Source organism: Rhineura floridana, chromosome 17 (assembly GCF_030035675.1).
Source record: "Rhineura floridana isolate rRhiFlo1 chromosome 17, rRhiFlo1.hap2, whole genome shotgun sequence".
NCBI classification, from domain to species: Eukaryota; Metazoa; Chordata; class Lepidosauria; order Squamata; family Rhineuridae; genus Rhineura; species Rhineura floridana.
This window is the reverse complement of record NC_084496.1, coordinates 11,656,804-11,683,928: the sequence shown is the minus strand read 5'-3', so window position 1 is coordinate 11,683,928 and position 27,125 is coordinate 11,656,804. Positions and strand designations below refer to the sequence as shown.

Sequence of the window (27,125 nt, the reverse complement as noted above, 5' to 3'; positions counted from 1 at the left end):
GGTCAGAACCAACACCTTGAATTGGGCCCGGAAAACAACCGGTAACCAGTGCAGCTCCTTCAGCACTGGAGTGATGTGATCTCACCAGCGGCTGCCTTTAATCAGGCGAGCCGCCACATTCTGTACCAGTTGCAGCTTCTGGACCATTTTCAAGGGTAACCCCACATAGAGCGCATTACAGTAGCCTAGGCAAGAGGAGACCAGGGCATGTACCACAGATGGAAGCAGATGGTTGGGAAGGTAGGGGCGCAGTCTCCGTATCAGATGGAGTTGATACAGCGCCGCCCGGCTCACAGTCAAGACCTGAGCCTCCATGGACAGCTGGGAGTCAAGAATGACCTCCAGGCTGCGGACCTGGTATTTCAGGGGCAATTGTACCCCATTGAGCACCAGGTCAACATCCCCCAACCTTCCCTTGTCTCCCACAAACAGTACCTCGGTTTTGTCAGGGTTCAGCTTCAGCTTATGTCTTCGCATCCAGCCGCTCACCGACTCCAGGCACTTGGATAGGGTTTCTGCACCCAACCTTGGTGAAGATTTGAATGAGAGATAGAGCTGCTTGTCATCAGCATATTGGTGACACTGCAGCCCAAATCTTCTGATGATAGCCCCCAGCAGCTTTATATAGATGTTGAACAGCATCGGGGAAAGGATGGAGCCCTGTGGCACCCCACAAGTGAGAGGCCAAGGATCCGAAACCTCATCCCCCAGTGCCACTCTCTGGTACTTACCAGAGAGGAAGGAACGGAACCACTGCAATACAGTGCCCCCTATGCCTAACCTCTTCAGGCAGTCCAGAAGGATACCGTGGTCAACGGTATCAAAAGCCGCTGAGAGATCCAGGAGGACAAGGAAGGTGCATTCGCCCCTATCCCACGGCCTCCTCATATCATCCACCCAGGCGACCAAGGCTGTTTCAGTCCCATGTCCAGGCCTGAAGCCTGATTGAAATGGATCCAGATAATCCGCTTCCTCCAATTGCACTTGCAACTGCTTCGCCACCACCCGCTCAACCACCTTGCCCAGGAATGGCAGATTTGAGACTGGGCAAAAGTTGTTCAGATCTTGGGGATCCAAGGAGGGCTTCTTTAGAATTGTTTTTATTACTGCCTCCTTGAGAGCTGATGGCATTACTCCCTCTTCCAGGGACGTATTTACCACCATCTTGATCCCCTCGCCCAGTCTGTCCTTGCAGCTCATAACGAGCCACGATGGGCAAGGATCGAGTAAGCAAGTGGTTGGCTTTAAGGCTGAAAGCACCTTATCCACTTCATCAGAGGGAAGAAGCTGGAACCGATCCCACACCACCGGAGCACCACTGGCCACCTCTGGCTCGCTCACTGTGTCCACAGCACACAGAATAGCACTCTTAATATGATCGATTTTCTCCATAAAGTGCTTTGCGAACTCATCACAGGAGGCCTTAGCATGTTCCATCAGTTCCGGGGCAACTGGACCGACTGGGCTCCGGACCACTTGGAACAGCCTCCTGGGACAGCACTCTATGGACACAATAGAGGCAGCATAAAAATCCTTTTTTGCTGCCTTCATTGCCACATGGTAGGCTACCGCAGCTGCTCTGACCCATGTCCGATCGTCGTCAGAGCGAGATTTCCACCACTGGCGCTCTAGCCGTCTCACCTCCCGCCTCAGAGTTCACAGCCGTGGAGTATACCACGGTGCTGTCTGAGCTCTATTCAGGGGGAGAGGGCGTTTTGGAGCCACCCGGTCTAATGCCCCGGTGATTGCAGCATTCTACCCCTCCACCAGGGTCTCAACCGAGTGCCCGTGTGCATGCTCCAAAGAATCCCCAAGCGCATTCAGGAATCCATCTGGATCCATCAGACGTCTGGGACGGACCATCCTAATGGGTCCTTCACCCCTGCAGAGGGTTTGTGGCACCAAGGAGTCCACCCTCACCAAGTAGTGATCTGACCATGACAAGGGGGTGATGGATGTACCCCCCATTTTCAGATCACTCTTCTCTTTTTGCAGGACCTGTATGCTTCATCTCAGAAGAGGCATTTACCCCCCTGAATGAGAGAGGAGGAATGTTCTCTTCTATGAAAGTGCCCACAACTCACGGATTTATTTATATTCAAGCTTCTTTTTAATATAAGGACAGGTTTTTTTTAAAGAAAACTTGCTGCCTGGTTGAGGAACCTTCTTAATAGATTCATCTAAACGTTGCAACCTGAGTCACTACCATTGTTGCATGCAGGTACTTGGCACATTGTAGGTGAATGAAGGGCTCTCAAATATAGTCGAGTCATACTTGCGTAGCTGTGAAAAAACAAAGATAGATGCTACACAGGAGGACTTTGTTCTCTTTACGCAGGGATGAGGAAACTGTGGCCCTCTGAGATGTTGTTGGACCTCATCAGCCCCAGCCCCCATGGCCGATGGTCAAGAACGATGGGAGTGTGAGCCCAACAACTTCTGGAGGGCCACAGGTTTCCATCCCTGCTTTATGGTATATTGAAGCAAACCTGCCTTGATTAATGTGATGCATGAATGGCCAGTGCTGTGTCAATAATGTCGCTCCCTCTTTTTTCTCAGTTCTTTGAGGAACCTCCTTGACGGAGAGATGGAGCATTCAGCAGGACTGCGCCAAGAAGTGGACAACCAGAAGAAGAAACTTTCAGAGCAGGAAGAGCGCTACACAGTGAAAATCCAGGCCTTAGCAAGGTAGGGAGGCGTGGACGGTGGGGCTTCCTTGGTTCTGGCAGAAGATGGCCAGATTCTCCAGCAACAGGCAATTTCTTGAGGCTGCCCCTCCATCCAACAGCCTGACCTGTCTGGGGTACAGATAGGTTACCAACCTGTGGCTGGCGTGTTGAGGTTAGGCTCAGCCACTGCCTCCTTACAACAGTGCTTTCCTCTAGGTTGAGCGGGCCCAGCTTGGTAGTTTCTGGGTTATTTTTGTTCCCAACCCTCTGTCCTTCAGGGCCCAGAGGTTACTTTGGTTTCCTACTTCCAGTTTTTAGTGCCACAAGAGAGCACTGTACACAGGTGTGGTCGCTGTTGAAGGTCTTTAGGGGATCACCTCGGGCTGAAGAACTCTTACCAGCCTGGCCCTTTTAAGAAGGTGCTGATCCTCTTTTGTAGGAGTCGCGGTGGCCTCTCCCATCAGTCAAGCCAGGAGATGGGTGGGGCAGGGAGCAGCTGCTCATCCTCGGGGCTGATGAAGGTCTCCAGGAGCTGCTGAGCATAGACAGCTGAGAGCTAGCAGTCAGAAGGGAGGGTTTTGGGTAGAAGGAGCAGAGACCCAAGGAGCTGCAGTCCCTAGGGCAGGGGTGGTGAACTTTTGGCATTCCAGCTCTTGCTGAACCACAACTCCCATCATCCCTGCCCATGGGCTGTGCTTGCTGGATGATGGGAATTGTAGTTCAGCAACATCTGGAGTGGCAAAGGTTCGTCACCCCTGCCCTAGGATCTCCAGGAGCGTCTTCCTCTGCCAAGTGGGAGGTACAGAGGAAGTCGGAGAAGGGGCTTCCTTGGCCTTCCAGACTTTCAGAGGCAAGGAGACTAACCCACTAGGGGTAACCCTAGAGTATCCTGCAAAGGGGCCAGCCCAAGGACCCCTGGACCTGTCCCATCCTGAGACCCATTCCTTGGAGAAAGAACACTGGCCCTTCTACAGTTGCCATCTCAGGAGATGACCCCAATAAAACACAAGCGCAGGTAGGTTCACTATTGTAATTGCATGGATATTTAGACTCGTGGTGGCAGGGGAAGGGAGTGAGAGTCTGTAGCAAGGGCTAGCACCTCAACACAGTCAAGGGTACGGCCCTTCTGTTGATTGTGGTGGTAACTGGGGCTCTCATTTGTGCCTCATCCCCATGGAACCTATGCACCAAGATGCCTTCAATGTGCCTCTTCCCCAGGAGGGGCTCAAAGTAGCACTCAATGAACACTAGCAAGGCTGCAACCAGCCCTATGTTGTTGATGAACTCTTCCTTTGGGGACACTGAATACTGCAGGGAAACCTGCCTCCTGGGTGGAGGTCCAATGCTGTCTTAAGTGCTAGAAACAGAAGCTTGGCCAAAGAAATCTGATATCTCCTCTCAGCTTGCTGGAGTTCTGTTTATTACATTTGTATTCTGCCTTTCCTCCAAGGAGCTCAAGGTGGCATACACGGTTCTCCTCCCCAATTTTATCTTTGCAACAACCCTGTGAGGGGACGGTTAGGCTGCGAGACAGCGACTGGCCCAAGGTCACTTGGATGGCTTTGACAGAGGATTAGACAAATTCATGGAGGATAAGGCTAGCAATGGCTGCAAGCCATGACAGATATGTTCTGTCTCCACAGTCGGAGGCCGTATGCTTCTGAAAACCAGTTGCTGGAAACCACAGGAGGGGAGAGTTCCCCTGGTGCTCAGGCCTAGTTTGCAGGCTTCCTACGGGCATCTGGTTGGCCACTGTGAGAACAGGATGATGGCCTAGAAGAGCCACTGTCCCGATCCCACAGGGCTCTTCTTACGTTATCCGGTGAGCTTTTTGGCAGAAGTGGTGATTTGAACCCTGGTCTCCCAGGACCTAGTCCCACAGCTGCATTTCACACACACGCACACACAAAACACTTATTGATCTGTCGACCATTACAACTGCATTTCTTCTGCTGCTGTAATAATGCACTCTGGGTGATGATGGTCTGCTTCTTGTGAACTCTTTCCCAATACGTTACCTAACATGTTGTTTTTTAAAAGAGTGAATAGATTTTCTTAACAATGCTGACCTTTGTAATACTTAGGGATGAGGGATTATGTTTGAAAGCTCAGTAAGCAACACAATATGTCTTGCTAAACCAATATTCCTGGAAAGGAATGTCTTTTTTTTCCCCCCGGGTCGGTGTTGTCCTATTGATGTTTCAGCGCTTCATAATACAACTGTGCTGCTTTTGACTTTAAAACTGGTTCAAGAAACCTGTCACTGTTCACCTTTTACTGATTGATATCTGCGGCGGCAACTCCATCTGTTGTCATTTCTATCGCAGTCTTTCCTAGGCTTTCTGCAGAACGCGGGAGCTCTTTCAACATTCGTCAGAAAGTTTGCTATATCGCTCAGTGTTAATATAAATAGGTCAGCTGTCAGCCTCAATGCAGCAATGCATGTGTCTCAAGGCTTTGCTGCAAAATCTCTAAGTAACAAAGAAAGACTGGAGCATCAGATTGCGTTTTTTAAGTTGTGTGAAACACACTCTATTGAAAGTATCTGGGTATCAGCCGTTGCAAGAGCTGGCATAGCACAGTGGGGAGGAGGGCCTGGCTGGGAGTCCAGAGTCTGTGAGTTCAAAGTCCCGCTCGTGTCTCCTGGGTGTCAAGGGCCAGCTAAAGATCACCCCCACAGTGAGTGGCTCAGGGGTTATGTGCCCTGCCACCTGTGCAGCCGTGGGCAAGCTGCATGGTCCCAAGGAGCCCAGTTGCCTCCCAGCTGGCAGTTGCGGACAAGGAAGGGGCTGGCTTGTGCAGCTGAGCAGGCCTTAGCCAGCTGGGGAGGACTAGCCTCAGAGGAAGGCAATGGTCAACCCCCTCTGAATACCATTTACCATGAAATCCCTATTCGTAGGGTAGCCGTAAGTTGGGATCGACTTGAAGGCAGTCCATCAGCCGTTGCATCATATAAACAAGAGGGTCCCTAATGTTGATTCTGTTCCAAGTCCAAATCAGTTGAAATAATGCCTTCTTCCTCTTGGCCAAACAACTGGAGGAGTCTTTCTGTCCTAATTCCTGGCTGAGTGCAACAGTCCTTTACGAGGGTGCCACCATTATGGGGCTTTGCTTTCCAATGGCAAAAAAGAGCCACCATGGTGTAGTGGTTGGAGTGTCGGACTGCTGGGACCTTTGGAGACCAGGGTTCATATGCTTGCTTGGCCATGAACCTCACTGGGTGACCTTGGGCAAGTCACTGCCTCTGAGTGTAACCTACCTCACAAGGTGGTTGGGAGGATAAAATTGGGAGGGGGAGGATCAAGTTTGTAAGCTACCTTGAGCTCCTTGGAGGAAAGGTGGGACAGAAGCGCAATAATAAAATATTGTTGGAGCCTTTACAGTGGGTTATGATGTCAGGTGACAACTTCAAAGGGGCCTGCTCCTGCCACCAATCAGCAGATTGTCGCTGAGAGTGCACCTTCAAATGGCACCCCATAATGGCTGATCAATAGTTAAAGCAAGCCCCTTTGCAGTCCATTTGGAAGTGCAGCTTGGATCCAAACTGCATCTGCAAATGAAAAGCTTCCACAGGCTAGATCAGAGTGTGGGGACCCTTTTGGCCAAGCAGGCCAGTTCTTTATCTCCCACCAACCCCATGGGCCAGCTTAGACAAGTGGGTGGGACCACCACCTGTCGATCATATGATGTCAGTCCCAGGCTATGGTCTGAAGGCACATGAAGCTAAGCAGGGTCAGGTGTGGTCAGTGTCTGGATGGGAGACCTCTTGGGAACCATATGTAAGCCTCCTTGGGTTTCTATGATGAAAAGAAAGGTGGGGTAGAAATGTAATAAATACATAAATAATAAAATAAATAAATAAATGATAGGTATGCGGACCCTGTATTCAACCCTCTTCCCACCAACTGGTGAGCAGAGAGAACAATCCTCCTGGTGGCAGAATCGGCTTTGCCACTATGTCCTTGCAAAGCAGCTCCTTGGAGGATTGAACTCTTCCTCCCAGCTGACATCTCATTAGTGGCATTGGCTGATGGACAGGTGGGCATGTTCCAGGTGAAATGGCCTTGTAGGCCAACTTTGATCCCCTAGCGGGCCAAGATTGGACCGTGGACTGGAGGTTCTCCACCCTTGGGCTGGATAGACCAATGGATTGACTTGGTTTAAGACAGCTTCCTACATTCAGGTGAGTAGAGTGTTGGCTGTGGGAGGGAGCTACTCTCTTGGGCAGCTAGTATGGGTAGTAGCACTGGCAGTACCCCATCACAGACTCCATAACTCTTTTTCAGCTAAGACTGCTGAGCTTCCTGGCTTGGCTCTTTAAGAAACGGGTGAGGAAGGAAGAAAGGCTCTTCAAAGTAACAAAAATCAATTGCTGTTGGAGCTTAGGTTCTCTGTTTGAGACACTGAAATTCTGAATGTGAGTAGCAACCTAGAAACTTGCCTTATATTGAGTCAGACCATTGGTCCACCAAGCTCAGTAGACTGACGGGCAGCAGATGTCCAGGGTTTCAGGCAGGAAACTACCTGGAGATGCTGGGGATTGAACCTGGGACCTTCTGCATGCAAGGCAGATGCCCTACCCAATGAGCCATAGCCCATCCCTATAAGATGACATGGCTCAACTTTTCTTTAAACAGTTGTTTAAACAGCATGCTTTGACCAAGTAAGTGTGTGCATTAGTTGGCCAAAACTGGTTTTGAATTTGCATTCAAGGCGTTGGAATCTTCCTAATGAAAGTGTATTCATAAACATGCCAGGTTATGTTTGGCAAACAGAAATGATACTTTCCCAAGATCTAGGTACTCCACATTTTTTTAAAGAGACAGATATTCCATTGTCTCATAAGTTATCATTTGAAAATACAAGGACTGGGCTGGGAATCAACCAGTCATCTCCTAGAACCGTGCAATTTTATTTGACAGCCTATCATAAAATGTGTGCTCTTCCTCGGTCTCTCTGGTCTTTTTCTTTCTTTTTTTAAGCTTTCATCAGTGCAGCTATTCTAACTTGGAAATTTATGAGGCAAACAAGCTGAGAGGAAGCGAAATGTCAAAGTCTCCCTATCTAAATTCATTACCAAAGATGCGATGACGGCTTAGATTGCTTTCCAAAAGGAGAGAAACAAATTCCTGGACAAGAAGTCTGCTTGCAGCTGTTGGCTGTGAAAACTCCCATGTCCAGAGACAGTACCAGATTGTCAAACGCTGGGGGTTTGAGGTAGGGAATGGGGAGATGGCTTGTGAACTTCCCAGAGGCATTTGAACTGCCACCATTGGAGATATATTTGGAAATAGAAAATGTGTGGGCAACTTGTGGCCCTTCTGGATGTTGCTGAACTACAACTCCCGTCATCCCTGGCCATTGGCTGTCCTTGCTAGGGCTGATGGAAGTTGTAGTTGAGCAACATCTGGAGGGCCAAAGATTCCCCACTCCTGGACCAGAAGGACCTTTAGGTTTCTTCCATAAAGGGGCAACTGCTCCATCCTGATCAATCTTGGTGAATACTCATTTGCATGCATCCTCATTGCATGGAGTTCTACATTTTCTGCATATGTTTAAGAGCCTCTGGATCAGAGCGGTGATAGCTTATTTAGTTAAAGGCAGGGGTAGCCAATGTAGTGCCTCCAGATGTTGTTGGACCACAACTCCCATCAGCCTTGACCATTAGCCATGCTGTCTGGGGCTGATGGGAGTTTGAGTCCTGATGTCATAGAATCATAGAATCATAGAGTTGGAAGGGGCCTTGTAGGCCATCGAGTCCAACCCCCGGCTCACAGCAGGAAATCCACAGCTAGAGCATCTCCCGCAGATAGCATCTAGCCTCTGCTTGAAGACATCCAGCGAAGGGGATCCCACCACCTCCCTAGGCAGTCGGTTCCATTGCTGAACTGCCCTTACTGTCAAGAAGTTCCTTCTAATGTCCAATCTGAATCTACGCTCCTGCAACTTAAAACCATTAGACCTAGTCCTACCCTCTGGGACAGCAGAGAACAAATCTGTACCCTCCTCTATGTGACAGCCCTTCAGGTACTTAAAGAGTGCAATCATGTCACCCCTCAGCCTTCTCTTCACCAGACTGAGCATGCCAAGTTCCTTCAACCTTTCCTCATAAGACTTGTTCTCCATACCGGCTATCATCCTCGTCGCCCTCTTCTGGACCCGCTCTAACTTGTCTATATCATTCTTAAAATGAGGCGCCCAGAACTGAACGCAATATTCCAGATGAGGCCTGACCAATGCAGAATATAGTGGGACTATTACTTCCCTCGACCTGGAAACTATAGCTCTGTTCATGCAGCCCAAAACTGCGTTTCCCTTTTTTGCCGCAGCATCACACTGCTGGGTCATGTTCAACTTACGATCCACTACAATTCCAAGGTCCTTCTCACACGTGCTACTGCTAAGCCGGGTATTTCCCATCCTGTACCCGTGCATTTTGTTTTTGTGGCCTAAATGCAGAATCCTGCATTTGTCTTTATTGAATGTCATTTTATTAATTTCAGCCCATTTTTCTAGTCTATCCAGGTCCCTTTGGATTTTATTTCTGTCTTCCATTGTGTTAGCTATCCCTCCCAGTTTCGTATCATCCGCAAACTCCATAAGGCTGCCCTCCACCCCATCATCTAAGTCATTGATAAAAATGTTGAAGCGTATCGGCCCCAGGACAGAACCCTGTGGCACTCCACTCGAGACCTCCTTTCAGTCCGAAGCAGAGCCACCGACGACCACTCTTTGAGTACGGTTTTCCAACCAGTTGTGAATCCACCTGACAGTATTTCCATGTAGTCCGCATTTGACTAGTTTGCTAATCAAAAGGTCGTGGGGGACTTTGTCAAACGCCTTGGTGAAATCTAGATAGATGACATCTACAGCATTTCCACCATCTACTAAGCTAGTGACCCGATCAAAAAAAGAGATGAGATTAGTTTGACAGGATTTTTTCTTGACAAACCCATGCTGGCTCCTTCTAACCACAGCATTGTCATCTAGATAGTTGCCAATGGACTCTTTTATTATCCGTTCTAGTATCTTTCCCGGTATTGAAGTCAGACTGACCGGCCTGTAATTCCCCGGATCTTCTTTTTTACCCTTTTTAAAGAGCGGGACGACATTTGTTCGTCTCCAATCCTCTGGCACCTCTCCCGTTCTCCAGGATTTCTCAGAGATGATGGCAAGAGGTTCCGAGAGTACATCAGCAAGTTCCTTCAATACTCTGGGATGCAGTTCATTAGGCCCTGGAAATTTGAACTCATTTAGGTTAACTAGGTATTTCCTGACAATCTCCTTATCAATCTCGAACTGCAGTCCCGACCCCTTACTGAGATTGCTACCGATGCAAGGTTGCACACTGTTCCCTTTTTGGGAGAAAACGGAGGCAAAATAGGTGTTGAGCAGTTCTGCTTTTTCCTCGTTATCTGTCAACATTTTGCCATCTTCATTGAGCAGCAGTCCCACCGTTTCCTTGGTCTTTCTCTTGCTTCGAACATATCTGAAAAAAACCCTTTTTGTTGTTCCTCGCTTCCCTCGCCAGCCTCAGCTCATTCTGGGTTTTAGCTTTCCTTACGCTATTCCTGCAAGCCCGAGCTGCTCGTCGGTACTCTTCCTTGGTGATGCGTCCTTCCTTCCATTCTTTATACATGCTCTTTTTTACTTTTACCTCCTCCGCCAGTCTTCCGTGTAGCCACATTGGCTTTTTCCAATGTCATGGAGGGTACCATGTTGGTTCCCCCTGATCTAAGGTAACAATCCACCTGTAGGCTTTCCTGCGCGAGCTCAAATGAATTTAGGAAAGATGTTCCGCAACTACTCGAGCAAGCATTTCAAAGGAACTTGGAGGGACAGGAGGCGTGTTCAGGCATAGACAAGCTCTGTTTCCTGTATCTTCACATGTGTCATCTCCACCATGATTCCCAACCTTCCACGTGGTGTGGGGAAGGTGCTTCTACTCATGTGTGCCTGAATGGGATTAGACCAGCCTTTCCCAACCTTTAGATCCCCAGATGTTGCTGGACTACAGTTACCTTCATTCCTGACCATTGGCCATGCTGGCCGGGTCGGATGGGAGATACAATCCAACAATACCTCAGTACCTTAAAGGTTGGGAAAGGCTGCTACGTGTGATCAAGGACCCTTCTTTATCAGGATCCCCTGTCGTATGGAGGGTTCTGCTTGTGTTCAAGCAAACACAGGTAGAAGCTTCCATGCACAGTATGGGATGGTTCATATTGGATGATACGTTTAGAAAAATGGAAGTAAGGCCCCATCTACACCATTCATTTAAACCAGTATTACACCCCTTTAAACAGTCATGGCTTCCCCCCAAAGAATCCTGGGAACTATAATTTCTTAAGGGTGCTGAGACTTGTTAGGAGACCCCCTATTCCCCCTCACAGAGCTACAATTCCCAGAGTTCCCTGGGAAGGGGGAATTGATTGTTAAATCACTTGGGAAATTGTAGCTCTGTGAGGGGAAGAGGGGTCTCCTCTCAGCACCCTTAACAAACTACAGTTCCCAGGATTCTTTGGGGGCAGCCATGACTTTAAAGTGGTATAACTGCTTTAAATGTATAGTGCAGATGGGGGCCTAAGCACACTTCATTAGCAAGTTTTCTTGTACGAGTCCCATTGAAACAAATGAAAGCTACACTAGAGTAATTGATGTAGGACGGGTTTGGATGTAATGTTCCTGGCTTGCTAAACTGCAAGATGGGAATGAGCATTGGACCCATGCAACACTCCCTTCTTCCTCCCCTTTTTGCATCACACTGTAGGTGTAGTGCAGTGATTCGAATATGATTGAACAATCTGAAATGGGGCTTAATGTTGACTTACCAACTTGGATAAACCCATGGTTTAAGTTCATGGTAAATAAACTGACAGTAAGCCAGCATTTGCTGTTTGGGTGTGATGAGGAACTCGAGTTCACTGCTTAATGAGAAGAAGGGAGGTACATGGGTGGAGTCAAGGCCCTGATGCTCATCCACAGCTTGCTAAACCGTGGTTTTCCTGGCAGTGAACATTAATATCCAAAGTGGCTTGTACCACCTGGCCTTTTGTAACTTTGTCACTATGCAGCTACAACTCTGTTTTAGTATAAACCTTCTTTCATGGTTGAACTCAGATTTGAGAAAAGTCCACATTCTCCCCCCCCATCCCCATCCAATTACAGAAAGAGCAATTTTTTTGTTATTTATGTTCATTTGTTGTTGTAGTTATGTGCCTTCAAGTCGACTACGACTTATGGCAACCCTATGAATCAGTGACCTCCGAGAGCATCTGTCATGAACCACCCTGTTCAGATCTTGTAAGTTCAGGTCTGTGGCTTCCTTTATGGAATCAATCCATCCCTTGTTTGGCCTCCCTCTTTTTCTACTCCCTTCTGTTTTTCCCAGCATTATTGTCTTTTCTAGTGAATCACAACTTCTCATTATGTGTTCAAAGTATGATAATCTCAGTTTCATCATTTTTGTTTCTAGTGACAGTTCTGGTTTAATTTGTTCTAACACCCAATTATTTGTCTTTTTCGCAGTCCATGGTATGTGCAAAGTTCTCCTCCAACACCACATTTCAAATGAGTTGATTGTTTTCTTATCTGCGTTTTTCACTGTCCAACTTTCACATCCATACATAGAGATTGGAAATACCATGAATGATCCTGACTTCAGTGTTCAGTGATACATCTTTGCATTTGAGGACCTTTTCTAGTTCTCACATAGCTGCCCTCGCCAGTCGTAGCCTTCTTCTGATTTCTTGACTATGGTCTCCCTTTTGGTTAATGACTGTGCTGACATATTGATATCGTTGACAAGTTCAGTGTCCTCATTGTCAACTGTAAAGTTGCATAAATCTTCTATTGTCATTACTTTAGTCTTTTTGATGTTCAGTTGTAGTCCTGCTTTGTGCTTTCCTCTTTAACTTTCATCAGCATTCGTTTCAAATTATTACTGGTTTCTGCTAATAGTATGGTATCGTCTGCATATCTTAAATGATTGATATTTCTCCCTCCAGTTTTCACACCTTCTTCATTTTGGTCCAATCCCGCTTTCCATATGGTATGTTCTGCATACAGATTAAATAAATAGGGTGATAAAATACAACCCTGTCTCACACCCTTTCCGAATGAGAACCAATCGGTTTTTCCATATTCTGTCCTTACAGTAGCCTCTTGTTCAGAGTACAGGTTGCGCATCAGGACAATCAGATGCTGTGGCACCCCCATTTCTTTTAAAGCATTCCATAGTTTTTCATGATCAACACAGTCAAAGGCTTTACTGTAATCTATAAAGCACAGGGTGATTTCCTTCTGAAATTCCTTGCTCCGTTCCATTATCCAACGTATGTTTGCGATATGATCTCTGGTGCCTCTTCCCTTTCTAAATCCAGCTTGGATGTCTGGCATTTCTCTCTCCATATATGGTGAGAGCCTGTGTTGTAGAATCTTGAACATTATTTGCATGGGATATTAAGGCAATAGTTTGATAATTACTGCATTCCCAGGGATCCCCTTTCTTTGGAATTGGGATGTATATTGAACTCATTCAGTCTGTGGGCCGTTGTTTAGTTTTCCATATTTGTTGACAAATTTTTGTCAAAATTTGGACAGATTCAGTCTCAGTAGCTTGTAGCAACTCTTTTGGCATGCCGTCTGTTCATAGTGATTTGTTTCTTCCAAGTATTTTAAGAGCAGCTTTTACCTCATATTCTAAAATTTCTGGTTCTTCATCATATGGTTCCTCCATGAATGAATCTGTTTGTCAGCTCTGCACCGAGACAGTAGTGCAGGCGAGGGCTGGAAATTCCTGGGTGTTTACCAGGGCGGGAAAGTCCTTAGCTGGCAGCTTGGTTGTAAATCTGCCCTTTGTAAAGGCCCTTTCCAAGCTTACATGCCAAGCCAGAAGTCCAGAAGTGAGGTCAGTAGAGGTCCGGGTTCAATTGCCAAGGGGTCAGTCCAAGATAAGGTTCAGGGAATCTGGAAACACACGAAGCCACGCCTGACGTTGTAGTCAGCAACAAGCTGAAGCCAAGGTTTGTCTTTTAAGGAGCAGGTTTGTCAGCAGGTGTGAGCCCTCAGCGTTTTGGCCTTAAGTGGACAGGCCTGCTCCTCTTCTGCCTGACCTTCTGCTGTCTACATTCTGCAGGTGAGGGGGGAGTATCCTGTTCACTGTCTGCGTCTGGCTGAAGGGCTTCAGCTGTGTCTGGGGTGCTCTGCAGCTGAGGGGGAGAAGGAGCTGGGTTCTCAGGAGTTTCCTCCGTTTCTTCTTCTGGGTCTGCTGCTTCTGGGTCTGCTGCTGTTACTCCCGAGTTATCCTCGTCTGATGAGTTCTCCGACGGGGCCATGACACTGTCATCCTTGCATCTCTTTTATAGAGTTCTTCAATGTATTGCTTCCATCTTCCTTTTATTTCATCTCGGTCATTCAGTGTCTTCCCCTGTTGATTATTCAACATCCCTACCCTTTCATTTCTCTAATCTTTTGGAATAGGGCTCTTGTTCTTCCCTTTTTGTTGTCCTCTTCTATTTCTATACAATAACTATTGTAATAGTTTTCTTTGTCTCTACTTACTAGTCGCTGTATTGTTGCATTTAGGGTTCTGACCATGTTTCTATCTCCTTTTGCTTTTGCTTTCCTTCTCTCTTTAACCATTTTAAGAGTTTCTTCAGTCATGCATTGAGGTATTTCTCTCTTTTTAACTAGAGGTATTGTCTTTTTGCATTCTTCCTTGATCATGTCTTTGACTTCAGTCCATAGTTCTTCTGGTTGTCTTATCAACTAAGTTTAAAGCCTAAAATCTGATCCTTATTTGATGTTTATATTCTTCTGGGTTGTTATTTAAATTGTATTTTGGCATTATGATTGCTTTGTTGTTCTTCTTTAGCTTTACTTTGATTTTCGATGCGACCAGTTCATGATCTGTACCGCAGTCTGCTCCTGGTCTTGTTTTTGCACAAAGTATGGAACTTCTCCATCGTCTGTTGCCGATTGTATAATCAATTTGATGCCTATATTGACCATCTGGTGACGTCCACGTGTACAGTCGTCTCTTTGGTTGCTCAAAAAATGTGTTTGCAAGAAACAAATTATTGGCTTCACAGAATTCAATAAGTCTTTCTCCTGCTTCATTTCTGTCTCCTATTTATGTTCATCTCACACATAATTAATTGCTGACAGGCACCAAAATTAAAACAAAAAATGAATAATAAAAGGTGGTCAGTCTAAATTATGATGACCTGTTTTTTAAATGAATTTGTACTTGTACTTTGGTTTCCTTTGTACTTCATTCTTGCGATCTTGAGGCTGAGTATGGATGAGAACTCTGTTTCCAGGATTGCATATAGCAATAATGTGTTCCATTGAGTAAACATTTGTAAAACTGTCTGCGTGTAAAAGTTTACTTTCCAGAACTGGCAGTAAAATGTAAGTGCCTGAAACTTATTAAAACATTTCATTAAGCATTCAAGGTATTAAAGGGTTTACTTAGGATAACTAAATAGTAGCAAACTTTCCAGACATGTATTCAGAGACTTGTAAATCACACATTTCATCCTTGATCTTTAATCCCTCCCAAATTTGGTAAGTAGCGAACTCAGCTTTATTCAGAGTAGATCCACTGAAATTTATGAACCCAAGTTAGCCATGCTTCTTAATTTCAGTGGGTTTACTCTGAGTAGGACTAATGTTGGATACACTGGGTTGTATTCAACTAAGCCTACTCAGAGTAGACCCATTGAAATTAATGGCCTTGACTAGGGTCCTTTAATTTCACTGGGTCTACTCTGAGGAAATGTCAGCTGAATACAAACCATTATTTTTATGTAAACATGGAAGGGCCTGCAAACTGACATTTTGAAATATTACCATGTAGTTTCAATAAGTGTAGAAAGTCTTGATACTTAAAATGAAAGAGCTATAATGAATTCAAAGCAGGGTAAGTGCAAGGTAACTTTTAAAATAACGATAGTTTATATCCAGCTAAGTTTGGACTTTTTTGTTCGGACTTTTTTGTTGTTATGTGCCTTCAAGTCGATTATGACTTATGGCGACCCTATGAATCTTTTTTTGATATATTCATACGATTTTCATGGGAAGAGGTATTCAGAGGTGGTTTCCCATCGCCTGCCTCTAAGCCTACGGCACCCAGTATTCCCAGGCGGTCTCTCATCCAAGTACTAACCAGGCCTGACCCTGCTTAGCTTCCGAGATCAGACGAGATCGGGTGTGTTCAGGGTAGTATGGCTGTAGACCCCTGTTCGGACTAGACCTGCTGAAATAAATGGACTGACGTTATTCTTATTTATTGTTTATTTATTTATTATTATTTGATTTATATCCTGCCCTTCCTCCCAGCAGGTGCCCAGGGCAGCAAACAGAAATGCTAAAAACACTTTACAACATCATTAAAAGACCTTAAAATATATTAAAACAAAACAACGTTAAAAACACTTTTAAAAAAAGCTTTGAAACATCTTAAAAAAACCCCGGTTAAAAACATATTATTAAAGAAAACATATTAGAAGCAATTCTAACACAGATGCAGACTGGGATAGGCCTCAACTTAAAAGGCTTGTTGAAAGAGGAAACTCTTCAAAAGGCGCCGAAAAGATAGCAGAGATGGCTATAATCGAATTATTATTTGATTTATACCCTGCCCTTCCTCCCAAAGGGAGCCCAGGATGGCAAATAAATGATAAAGAACTAAAACCATTATAAAAACATCTTTAAAAATGATTCTGCAACAGATGCAGACTGAGATGGTATCCACTTAAATGGCTTCTTGTTAGTCATATCCATTAATCCCATTGGCTTTACTCTGAGTAAGGCCAACATTGGATACAATCCTAAATTGCTATCGCATAGCTCTGAAAGCAAGAGGGAAGGCCCAGCTGATGAAGCATCTTGGCCCCAGAGGCAAAGCTTCACAGACTGGCATTGCAGAGTCCCAGGAAGGGCAGACTTGAGCTGATTAGCTTCCCAATCAGCTGTGCAAAGGTTTCCTCAGCAGCCATCTTGATGCTCTGCGATGGGGGTCACCCTGCTCTACTTCTGGCATCCTCACCTGAGCTGGGGGCAGGTCAGCAGCAGGAGGCTGGTCTGGTGGCAGAACGGCCACCGTAGGCAAAGGGATGGGTTGCCAGCTCAAGCTCTTCATCTGCATTGGCTGACACCCCAGAGGAGGGGCTGTTGGCAGGCAGATCCCTCCCCCTTCCCCTGCATCCTGATCCATCGCTCCCAAATCTGTAGGCCATAGCTCAGTGGTGGAGCATCTGCTTTGTGTGCAGGCGGTCCCAGGTTCAACCCCTGACATCTCAAGACAGGGCTGGGAGAGATTCCCTGTCCAAAACCCTGGAGAGCTGATGCCATTCAGCATAGACAATACTGGGCTAGATGGACCAATTGTCTGACTCGATATAAGGCAGCTTCCTCTGTTGGCCCCTCCCCTGGGTCCCAGACCTCCTTGCCCTCAGATCGGTCCTGCCAAGAGCTCTTCATGGGGCTCATGACGCTTACCAATTTTCCCCCCGTTGGTAACTATAGACAATCAGGCATCAAAGAGACATACGGTCACTCGGAACTGCATAAAAGGAAAAACAGTAGAAGCAATTAGAATGTAAATATACTATTGAGTTTTTCAGAATTTCAATAACTTTGTTTTACTGCGCTTCTCAGAATGGTGTTATAACCCTCCCGTTAACCCTTGTCCGTCACTCTTTAAAGGCAAAAACTCTATGAGTTAAGTTGTTTGGCTCATGTTTGGCTCAAGTGATATTCTTGGCAGAGTTGCTTTCATTCTGTGAAACTGGAGGCTGATGCTTGGTGTTTGGATTCTACACATGCAAGCAGTAGGAGTCATATGCTGCATAAAATGCCTTTGGGAATGTCATTAAAATTTCATCGTTAGGTAATGTATACTCGTGGCCACACAGGAATTTATGAAGTTCTGTAGGAGGTGAAATTAAGCAGAGTGGCATTGACCAGAACTCTGACTTGACAGCTCTGTAATTATTTAAGAAAATATAGTCGGCAACTCGTTTTCCAATTAATTCTTAGGAGACTATTCTTAAAAGCTGCTTTCTGATGTCACTTTTATATAGCAATCATTCCCCAAGTTGAGCATCAGGGAAAATGTTCCCTTGATTTTACTAGCACTGTTCAAAAGAACCATAGCTAACTTAGCCGTGCATTTCCCCTTGCAAACCAAGAATTTAATGTAAAGGCCTCATCTCTGATGCTTGCCTGCCACATGGTGACCAGGGCCTCTGAAGCTGGTCTTGGGGCTTTGGGCAGCCTATGTGGGAGCAGGTCCTTCAGCTAACATGAAGGACTGACGGTAGCCAGGAGTGCTTTTGGCCAACTCAAACTGGTCTACCAGCTGCGTCCGTTCCTGGAGGCCGTTGACTTGGCCACAGTGACACATGCATTGACGACATCGAGGCTTGATTACTGTAATGCAGTCTATGTGGGGCTGCCTTTGAAAACGTTCAGAAATTGCATTTGGTTTAAAATGCAGCAGCCAGAATGCTAACTGGAGCACGGTGCAAGGAGCGTATCACCCCTGTGCTTTATCGACTCCACTGGCTCCCAATTTGTTTCCGGGCCCAATTCAAAGTACTGGTTCTGACCTTTAAAGCCCTAAATGGCCTTGGACCAGTATACCCGAGGGACCGCTTACGCCCATATGTACCTGCCCGGGATTTAAGATCATCTGCCTCTGGTCTCCTCTGCGTGCCTGGAATAAAAGATGTTAGACTGACAGGCATGTGGGAGAGAGCTTTTTCAGCTGTGGCCTCCAAGCTTTGGAATCCCCTACCCCAAGAAGTCCGCTTTGCTCCTTCCCTGTTGGTTTTCCAGAGACTTCTGAAAACAATCTTGTTCCGGAGAGCCTTTGGGAGGGACTGAAGGTAGAGCCTGACACTAATTTTATGCCTTCTATTGGAGAATTTTGTTTTTCTCCTGTGGGTTCTTTTGCTGGGGGTCCTTGAATAAAATTTTTGAAGACACAGGCTTGCAGCAAAAAGGTAGGCCTTTTTTGGATGACAAGTGTACACTTGGTCAGTCTCCCTCCTAGTGAGTGGAGAACTGCAACTTGGCTCTGTTTGCCTGGGGTTTTTATACATTTCAGGACAAAGACTTCAGCATCTACCAATCACGATTTAACACATCAGAATGACATAGACATGACAGTATTACCCAGGTATTACACAGGCATTTGCATAGGCATTGCATAGGTACTGTACTTCTCTGCATCATGTTCTAGTGAATTTGGCAATGTACAGTACTTCACATGAAAGTACATTTTCACAGTGAGCTAAGCACTCCAGCTAGTGAGCAAGCAATTTAGTTACACATTTTATTACTGCAATTCTTTCTTTCTACATCTCAGGGATACTGAGATGTTCTGCACAGTGTTCTCTATTATTTTGAGTGCAAATAGTGCCAAACAAACCAGTACAGTAAAGGGAGACAACTGCAAAGAGAAAAGGATCTGGCTTCCTACTAAACTATTAAAATGTTATGAACCTTTATAGCTTTATGAAAGAATATATTTTGCTTATTGTTTATGTATATTGAATTCCCCATTAGCCATACATGTATGTATGTATAAAATTCCCCATCACCTTCTATGTTAAATTTTACCTTGGTAGTCTTAGTACCACCTCCTATATGTATGTGTGTGTGTGTGTGTGTGTGTGTGTGTGTGTGTGTGTGTGTGTGTGTGTATACATAGTATTTTATGTATTTTAATGTTTTTGTGATTTTACTGTTTACAATTTTATTATGTACGTGTTTGATTTTCGTTTTATAAGCCACCCTGAGTGCCCTATTATAAGGTAGAAGGATGGGATAGAAATATTTTAAATAAATAAATGATCCCAGTCCTTACGTTAGCCATTATCACTTCAGTCATGAGCATTTTTGTACTTTCAGGTTTTGTCCACTGTGTGACCAGTTTGTGATAACCTGTTGATAACCTGTTTAGGTCTTCAGATTAGTCTGTTAGATACAATGTTGACTGCCCCAGAAATGCTGTTGAGGATAGTAAAGAAAAAATAAAGCTCTGTAGGATATGCGTATTAGATTGTCCCCTGCAGAGCATCTGTTTTTCCCTTTTTTCCCATTGCTGAAGATGGCACCATATTTGCATTGCGTTGTGAACTGCAATGAGGGGAAGCCTGCATGCTCTGGCATTGTAGGTCAGTGATGGAATGTATGCTTTGCATGCAGCAGATCCCAGATTCAAATCCCAGAATCTCAAGGTAGGGCTTGGAAAGGCTCCTGTCTGAAACGCTGCAGAGCTGTTAGTGTAGGCCGTTGTGAGCTTGATGGACCAGCGATCTGGCTTGGTATAAGACTGCTTTCTATATACTTATACAAGAACTTTCTGGATTGGGGCAATTCTCAATGAAGCTCCCCACTGCAATGTATTGTATTGCTTAGGACAGCCTTTGCCAACCTGGTGCAGTCCAAAATACTCGGAGGGCAATTCCTGTCAACCCCAGCTGACATCGCCAGTGGTCAGGGATGATGGGAGTTGTAGTCTAAAACACCTGGAGGGCACAAGGTTGTTGAAGGCTGGTTTAGGGACTGTAGCTTGATAGTACATTGCATGCCTTGCATGCGGAAGGTTCTAGGATGAATCCTTGGCATCTCCATTTTTTAAAAAACAAAATACAACTTGGATAGCAGTAATGAAAAAGCCTGAGACCCTGGCGAGTCACTATCGAATGCAGTAGAGCAGGGGTAGCCAACATGGTGCCCTCGAGATGTTGCTGGACTGCAACTCCCATGATCTTTGACCATTGGCCGTGTGGGCTGAGGCTGATGGGAGTTGTAGTCCAAAACATCTTGAAGGTGCCATATTGGCTACCCATGGAGTAGACAGTACTGGGTTAGAGGGAACACTAGCTTGACCAAAGTTAATGACTTTGGCATAAGGGAGCTTCGTATGTTGGCTTGCACGCCTGCTGCTTGGAATGGTAGCATCCATCCAATCACATGAATCCGAGTTGTATCCCTGTGGTAATAGATCCGCTATTCTGGATCCCACTGTGTTTGCAATTTATTTTATAACTTGCTCCAGAGTACCTCCCTGTCCCCCTGTTTTTTTAAAAAATGAAAAAAGCAATACTATTTGTTACTGTTCTTTTTACTTGCAGAGAAAACGAGGTGCTAAAAGTACAGCTGAAGAAGTATGTAGGAGCTGTCCAGATGCTGAAAAGAGAAGGTCAGACCGTGGAAGGTGAGTGTAAACGCGGCCGCTGAAGACTTCCAGCGCGCCTTGTGGCATTATTAACAGTGCTTCTGTTTTGCTGGTACAAAGTGTATTGCTAATGAGCCATTGCCAGAATCAAGTCTTGAGAAATGCAGGTGCTCCCCATTGGTGAGTACAGGACATTTTTATCCGGTAATTTCAGATGACAAGGGAGGCTATTATCTTTACAGGTTTTTCCCCAGTATGTCTGGACAAAAGAGCAATTGATGGCTTCTGCTTGGCGGTCCTGTGTGTGTTGTGCACAGGCGATAAGGCGGCTTGCTTTTGTCTCTTCCTGTTATTTATATGGCAATTTGTGGCTAGTGTTTCTCTTAGATCCGTACAGGAACCAAGACCAAAGGATGACAATAAGTCCTACTTCTGCCTGAAGAGGCTGCTGTTTCTAGGGTGAAGCTCATCCCTTTTGTGTGTGTATTTTCACCCTCTTCTTCTTTTAAACACTATTTTGTGATCTCCTGAAAACTATTTAAGTTTTGCGGAGAATTGTGACTCTGTTCTCTGTTCTGGGCTAATGCCCAGCAGGTGCCAGTGTTTGTTTAGGAAATATATCTGGATCCAGATTTACACCAGTGGAAGCAGTAGTGCTTTTCCATCCCTTCTCCAAAAGCCTCTCTGAGGAGCCACTTGTGCAAGATGTTTTTTCTTACTTTCTTCCCCTCCACCCCCATGCAGCCTTTTCTGGCATATCCCCCACCTTCCCTGAGAGTCCCCTGATCCCTCCCCCCGGGAGTCTTTTTGGAGGATGCAGGGGACTACAGTGAGGAGTGAGGGGCAGAAAAGTCCCATTGCATGAATGGATTTCTGCTCGCTCAGCTCTGGATCCAACCTGAAAAGTGGCCATTTGAGTTTTTGGCTGGTGGGCAGGCAGGAGATCGGAAGATATTACTCCAGTCTTTCGGAGTGTGGGTACTGAACCAAACCCAGACCCTTTTGTATTCATATGAGGCCCTTCTCAGGATGTCCTCTCTGAGGGAGTTTCAGAGAGCGGCAAGAAGGAAGAGGGCCTTTTCAGTTGAGACTCCTCATCTGTGGAAGGCTCTCCCAAATGAGGCCTGCCAGAAATCAGCTGGCCACCTAAAACTATAGGAAGATTGGGAGCAGATGCACCTCAGTATGGAGGGACGTCCACATAGTACACTTTATGTATGGCTTGTTTTTGCGACAGGAACCAGAAACGGAGGCAAGCCATAGTTATGGGGTAAAGTAGGGCCACTTCATTGACTACCACTCAAATGTTCTGAAATTTATTTATTCATTTATTCATTTATTACTTAATTTATATCCTGCCCTTCCTCCCAGCAGGAGCCCAGGGCAGTGAACAAAAGTGCTAAAAACACTTTAAAACATCATACAAACAAACCTTAAAATACATTAAAACAAAGCAACGTTAAAAACATAAAAAGCTTTAAAAACATATTTAAAAAAGGGTTAAAACATATTGTTTAAAAAAAATGTTAAAAAGCAATTCCAACACAGACTAAAGTAAATGGCATAGGAAAGTGAGACAATGTGTGGGAAACTATAACTCTCAGTCAGGCTTCTGAGCCTGTTCTTACTGGGTGAGGGTACTCCGCAGGGAATCAAGCTAGGCTTACATCCTGTTTTTTCCCCCTGCCACACCCCTCGTGGTGAGGAGGGAGGTCTACCTGATTCATGTGCCTTCAAAGCCTCAAAACCTCAAGTGAGTGACACAAGTTAACCCCAGTAGTGATTCATACCCCAGCAACAAGACCTCACAGTCCCGAGACCACATCTCTGGAATCACTATTCACCTCAAAGTGCCTCAGGGTGCTCACCATTCCTTTCCCCCTCCTCCCTTTCCTGCACACACCTGCCAAGTGACTAAAACCAATTAAACTAATCATCCAGCACCCACCACTAACTGCACCTCCAACTGGAACAGCGTGGAGTAGGCGAAACAATGCTCACCCACAAAACCAATCACAGGTAAGAAGAAAAAACACCTACTCGGTACCATCTAAGGTGACCAACTAATCCCACACTGCAAATGGGGAGGGTGGACTGGGTGCCACATTTTTGCTAAGGAAGGAGAGGGCCAGGTGTAAAGGCCTCATCAGAGCTTGGAAAAGTTACTTTTTTGAACTACAACTCCCATCAGCCCAATCCAGTGGCCATGTTGGCTGGGGCTGATGGGAGTTGTAGTTCAAAAAAGTAACTTTTCCAAGCTCTGGCCTCATATATCCTCTGCCTGCCCCTCCCAAGTGCAGGCACATGTGCATGCAGGCACTGGAAGTGGCCTCTTGCCTGTCTTCCTGCCCTGCCGCAAATGTGTTCTCACCTGGAAGGCTTTCAACCTCTGGATGGAGGAGCTGTATTATGTGCACTGGTTAGAAAAGTGAATAAGTGGTAATATAAATCTTAAATAAAGACGAAGTGCCACCACTGGAAAGGCCCTTTTCTGGCCCCCCATAATGTATACCTCATACTGAGGAGAGACCACCAGGAAGGACCTCATCTGCTGATCTTTGAGCATGGGCAGGTTGATCTTGAAGGATATGGAAGATGCCTTTGGGAAGCTCGCAAGTAGGACCTGAGTGCAACAGCACTCTCCCCAGTTGTGATTTCCAACAGCCACTGTTTCCAACAAAGTAGTTTAAAGCCATTGTGGCTAGTAGCCATTACTAGCTCAATTATCTGTGTAAAACAGTATAGCATACTTTCAGAACGTCAGGTTGGAACCAAGCTCAGTTTGTTGATTGTTAGATCCCATTGATTTCAGTGGGGCAAGTTAGTTAGGACTTGGGTCTCGGCTGAATGAGCTTCGTTCCCCGTACACGTTTCCATGTTGAATAAAACTTGTTCTTCCTCCTCCTCCTCCAGGTTTTTTTAATTATTATTCTAGAAGTAAATTGGGTGGAACTAAGGGCTTGTTTCTTTTGCTGTATAGAATGACTGACTGGGATGAGAGATGTAGTGCTTTTTTAAAAAATGGCATTTTTTATTGGAGAAAATTAAATTTCTTGACAGGCAGTAAGAAGCCTTTTAGTATTCTTTAGGTACTTTAAACTGCAGAAATCAGTTTTCCATTTGCGTTCACAGCTTGAGCGCTTATATTGTGAGACTTTTCTGAAGCTCCTGGAGGAGTTAAAGAAGTTAATTCCTGTTCATAAAACAATTTAAATCAATGTAGCTATGTGTTTCTTCATGGCAGGTATCACAGCCTGATTCTTAATGAGAAATAAGTTGACATCAACTTGTATCCATGGGTGTTCTTTTGTTAAATGCACTTATATATACCCACAGCCCCACAAAAACTTCCGACAACAAATTCATATTATTCAAATATCATCTTTCTTTTTCATTGAAAATTTAAAGGTTAGAGAATAAAATCTTTCAGTAGTTTGTTTATTATATTTGCTTATATCTCACCTTTCAGGATATAAATCCTACCAAGGTAGCTTACAAGTAATATTCAGTTGCATATTTTTAAAAATACAATATAAATATTAACATACCCAAAACACATCAGGATTTTCCCTGCATGATGGCTGATGGTAGATCACCCTGTGGTGGTGGGTGGGGAGGAGATCGTCTAGCTGGAGCAGGCCCTGAGGTGATCTTCACCTTCCTTCATCTCTCTCCTGAAATCTTTCCCATGGAACAGATGATGGATCACTTGCATTTAAAAGTGAAGTACTCTTTCGAATCACATTCATTGAACACCTCTGGCAGCAGATTCCATAGAGGGCACCCCAGATGGGACTCGAACCATCTGGCTTGATGTATTTATGTAGTTTATGTATTGCCATCATTAGCCTCTCATACAATTTATTATTATAGGGCCAGAGTTGTAGCCCTGTGTTAAGGGTTAGTCAGCAAAGAAACTCCTGATCAGCCTGGATGAGGCCTATCTATCCCAGCTTCCTGTTTTCACAGTGGCCAACCAGATGCCTATGGGAAGCCCCCAGGCAGGACCTGAGCAGAAAAGCACTCTCCCCTTCTGCACTTTCCAGCAACTTGTATTCAGAAGCATGATGCCTCTGACTGTAAAGATGCAGAGCATAGCCATCATGACTAATAATTGTCCTTGTCCTTCATTTATTTGTCTAATCCTTTTTTAAAAAGCCATCTAAGTTGGTGGCCATCACTGCCTCTTATGGGAGCAAATCCCATAGTTGTACTGGCCTGAATCTTCCAAGATTCAGCTTCATTGATGTTATGAGAGAGGAAGAAAGAATTTCTCTGCTCACTTTCTCCATGGCATCATAATTTTATATGCTTCTGTCGTGTCACTTCTTTACTTTTTTCCTAAGCTAAAGCTCCCCTAATGCTGCAACCTTTCCTCATAGTGGAGTTACTACAACCCCTTGATTATTTTGGCTTCCATTTTCTGAACCTTTTCCAAACTCTACAATATCTTTTTTGATGTGAGATGACCAGAACTGTACACAGTATCCCAAATGCGGTTGCACCATAGATTTGTATAATGGTATTATGATATCGACTGAATTGCATCTTGCCATTATAATGAGAAATTGAGGGGTAACGAGTAGATTTTACTGCTTATGCTTAGCAAATGGTTCAACAGACTGATCTGAAACTTGGCAGTGAAGGTTAGGTAAACGGGCCCCTTTAACTATATTTAACTTTATGTTTCCGAGCTCGATTCAAGGTGCTGGTATTGACCTATAAAGCCTTACATGGCTTGGGACCACAATACCTGATGGAACGACTCTCCCGATATGAACCCACCCGTACACTATGTTCAAGATCAAAGGCCCTCCTCCGGGTGCCTGCTCCGAGGGAAGATCGGAGGGTGGCAACAAGGGAGAGGGCCTTCTCAATGGTGGCCCCCAAATTATGGAATGATTTTTATGATGAGGTGTGCCTGGCGCCAACACTGTTGACTTTACGGCGCCACGTCAAGACTTTCCTCTTCTCCCAGGCATTTTAGCATGTGTTCTATATTGTTTTAAATTTTTGAATTGTGTTTTGAATTGTTTTTTAAAAGATGTATTTTAAATTGTATTTGTTTTTAGTTATTGTAAGCCGCCCAGAGAGCTTTGGCTATGGGGCGGTATACAAGTTTAATAAATAAAATAAAATAAATAAAAAGTCATCTTCTAGTGAAGGTAGGGCTAGCAATTGGATTGCATCTGCTCTTACTTTATAGGGCTCACTCTCAGTCTGATTGTTGCTGAAGCAACGTAAGAGTTATGCCGTCTGGATGTATATAGCCTTGCCCCTCTTGCAAATTAGCTGTGCTTACAGCTTATTCCCCATTGAAATTAATGGGACATACATTAATCACAACTCACTTGTCCTGATTTAGTGGGGCTTGAGCATGGGTAACTTCCTCTGGATTTGGGCCATTGTAATGCAATATCTGAAGTGAAGCCCCTTAAACACTGGTATCTTGGCAGCTATTCGTTCCTCTCTTTGGGTAGAGAAAATAGCCCACATAGATAATCTTGCTCCTAAACATGTCTGGAGACACATGAGCCTATCACCTTACTGAAGTTAAACAGTTCTGAATCTGGTCAGTACCTGGAGGGGAGACCACACTGGGTTCCATGATGGAAGAAAGGTGGAATATAAATGTAAGAAGATAAATTTACAATAAATGAAAATGTTTTACTTGGAATTCAGTGCAGCTCATTCTCAGTGCAATATGTTAATCATTTTTAGGATTGCAATGATTACTTTTAATGACCCGAATCGGGCTTCCTTATTACTTGCTTACAGAAAGGAACTATGTAAACATGATGTTTTTGTGCAAAGAGTTTTTGAAAACGTAGCACCCCCAGTACCCCTCCTGACTACTCGGCGAAATCTCATGGCCAGTAACGTGGGGAATGAATTTTGTAGGGGTTTGAACCATCTATTTTTTAATAGTGCCAAAAAAACCCTAAGACAGCACAAGGTGCAAGGTGCTCCTTCACATCAGAAGATGGTCGATAAGGGAGATGTATCACATGCTCATTCCCTCCCTAATGAAACAACCACCTTTGATAGTGAAGAGCGTTGGCTGATTCAATTATTCGGGGAGCTGTCATCTGAGGCACAGGAGGATATAATAATAAAGTTGGAGACTCTGAAAGATCACTTATTAACCCTACATCGGGGAAGTGACAGGCACCAGAAGGAGATATCAATTGTTTACTCAGAAAACCTCCCCTCACCCTCCAAGGCCCTTCCTCTGAAGGCTCCAATGCCTGAGATCTCCT

At 45.0% G+C, this 27,125-nt stretch overlaps 1 protein-coding gene and 1 non-coding gene across 4 annotated transcripts in view; one reads left to right on the top strand and one right to left on the bottom strand.

The window, feature by feature from the left end:
* SNX29 (sorting nexin 29) overlaps positions 1-27,125 on the top strand; it is a 301,418-nt gene that overhangs the window by 50,972 nt on the left and 223,321 nt on the right. For 2 of the 3 annotated variants that reach the window (XM_061599557.1, XM_061599558.1), the window contains exons 13-14: positions 2,560-2,688; positions 20,822-20,904. In XM_061599557.1, coding sequence (XP_061455541.1) covers positions 2,560-2,688; positions 20,822-20,904 — 212 coding nt within the window. Of the gene's footprint in view, positions 1-2,559; positions 2,689-20,821; positions 20,905-25,559; positions 26,445-27,125 lie in introns of those variants that run through there. The other variant, XM_061599560.1, reaches the window with a different exon arrangement.
* On the bottom strand, positions 15,792-15,910 carry LOC133372177 (5S ribosomal RNA). The gene has a single exon (XR_009759465.1). It is a non-coding gene; the product is annotated as a 5S ribosomal RNA (ribosomal RNA).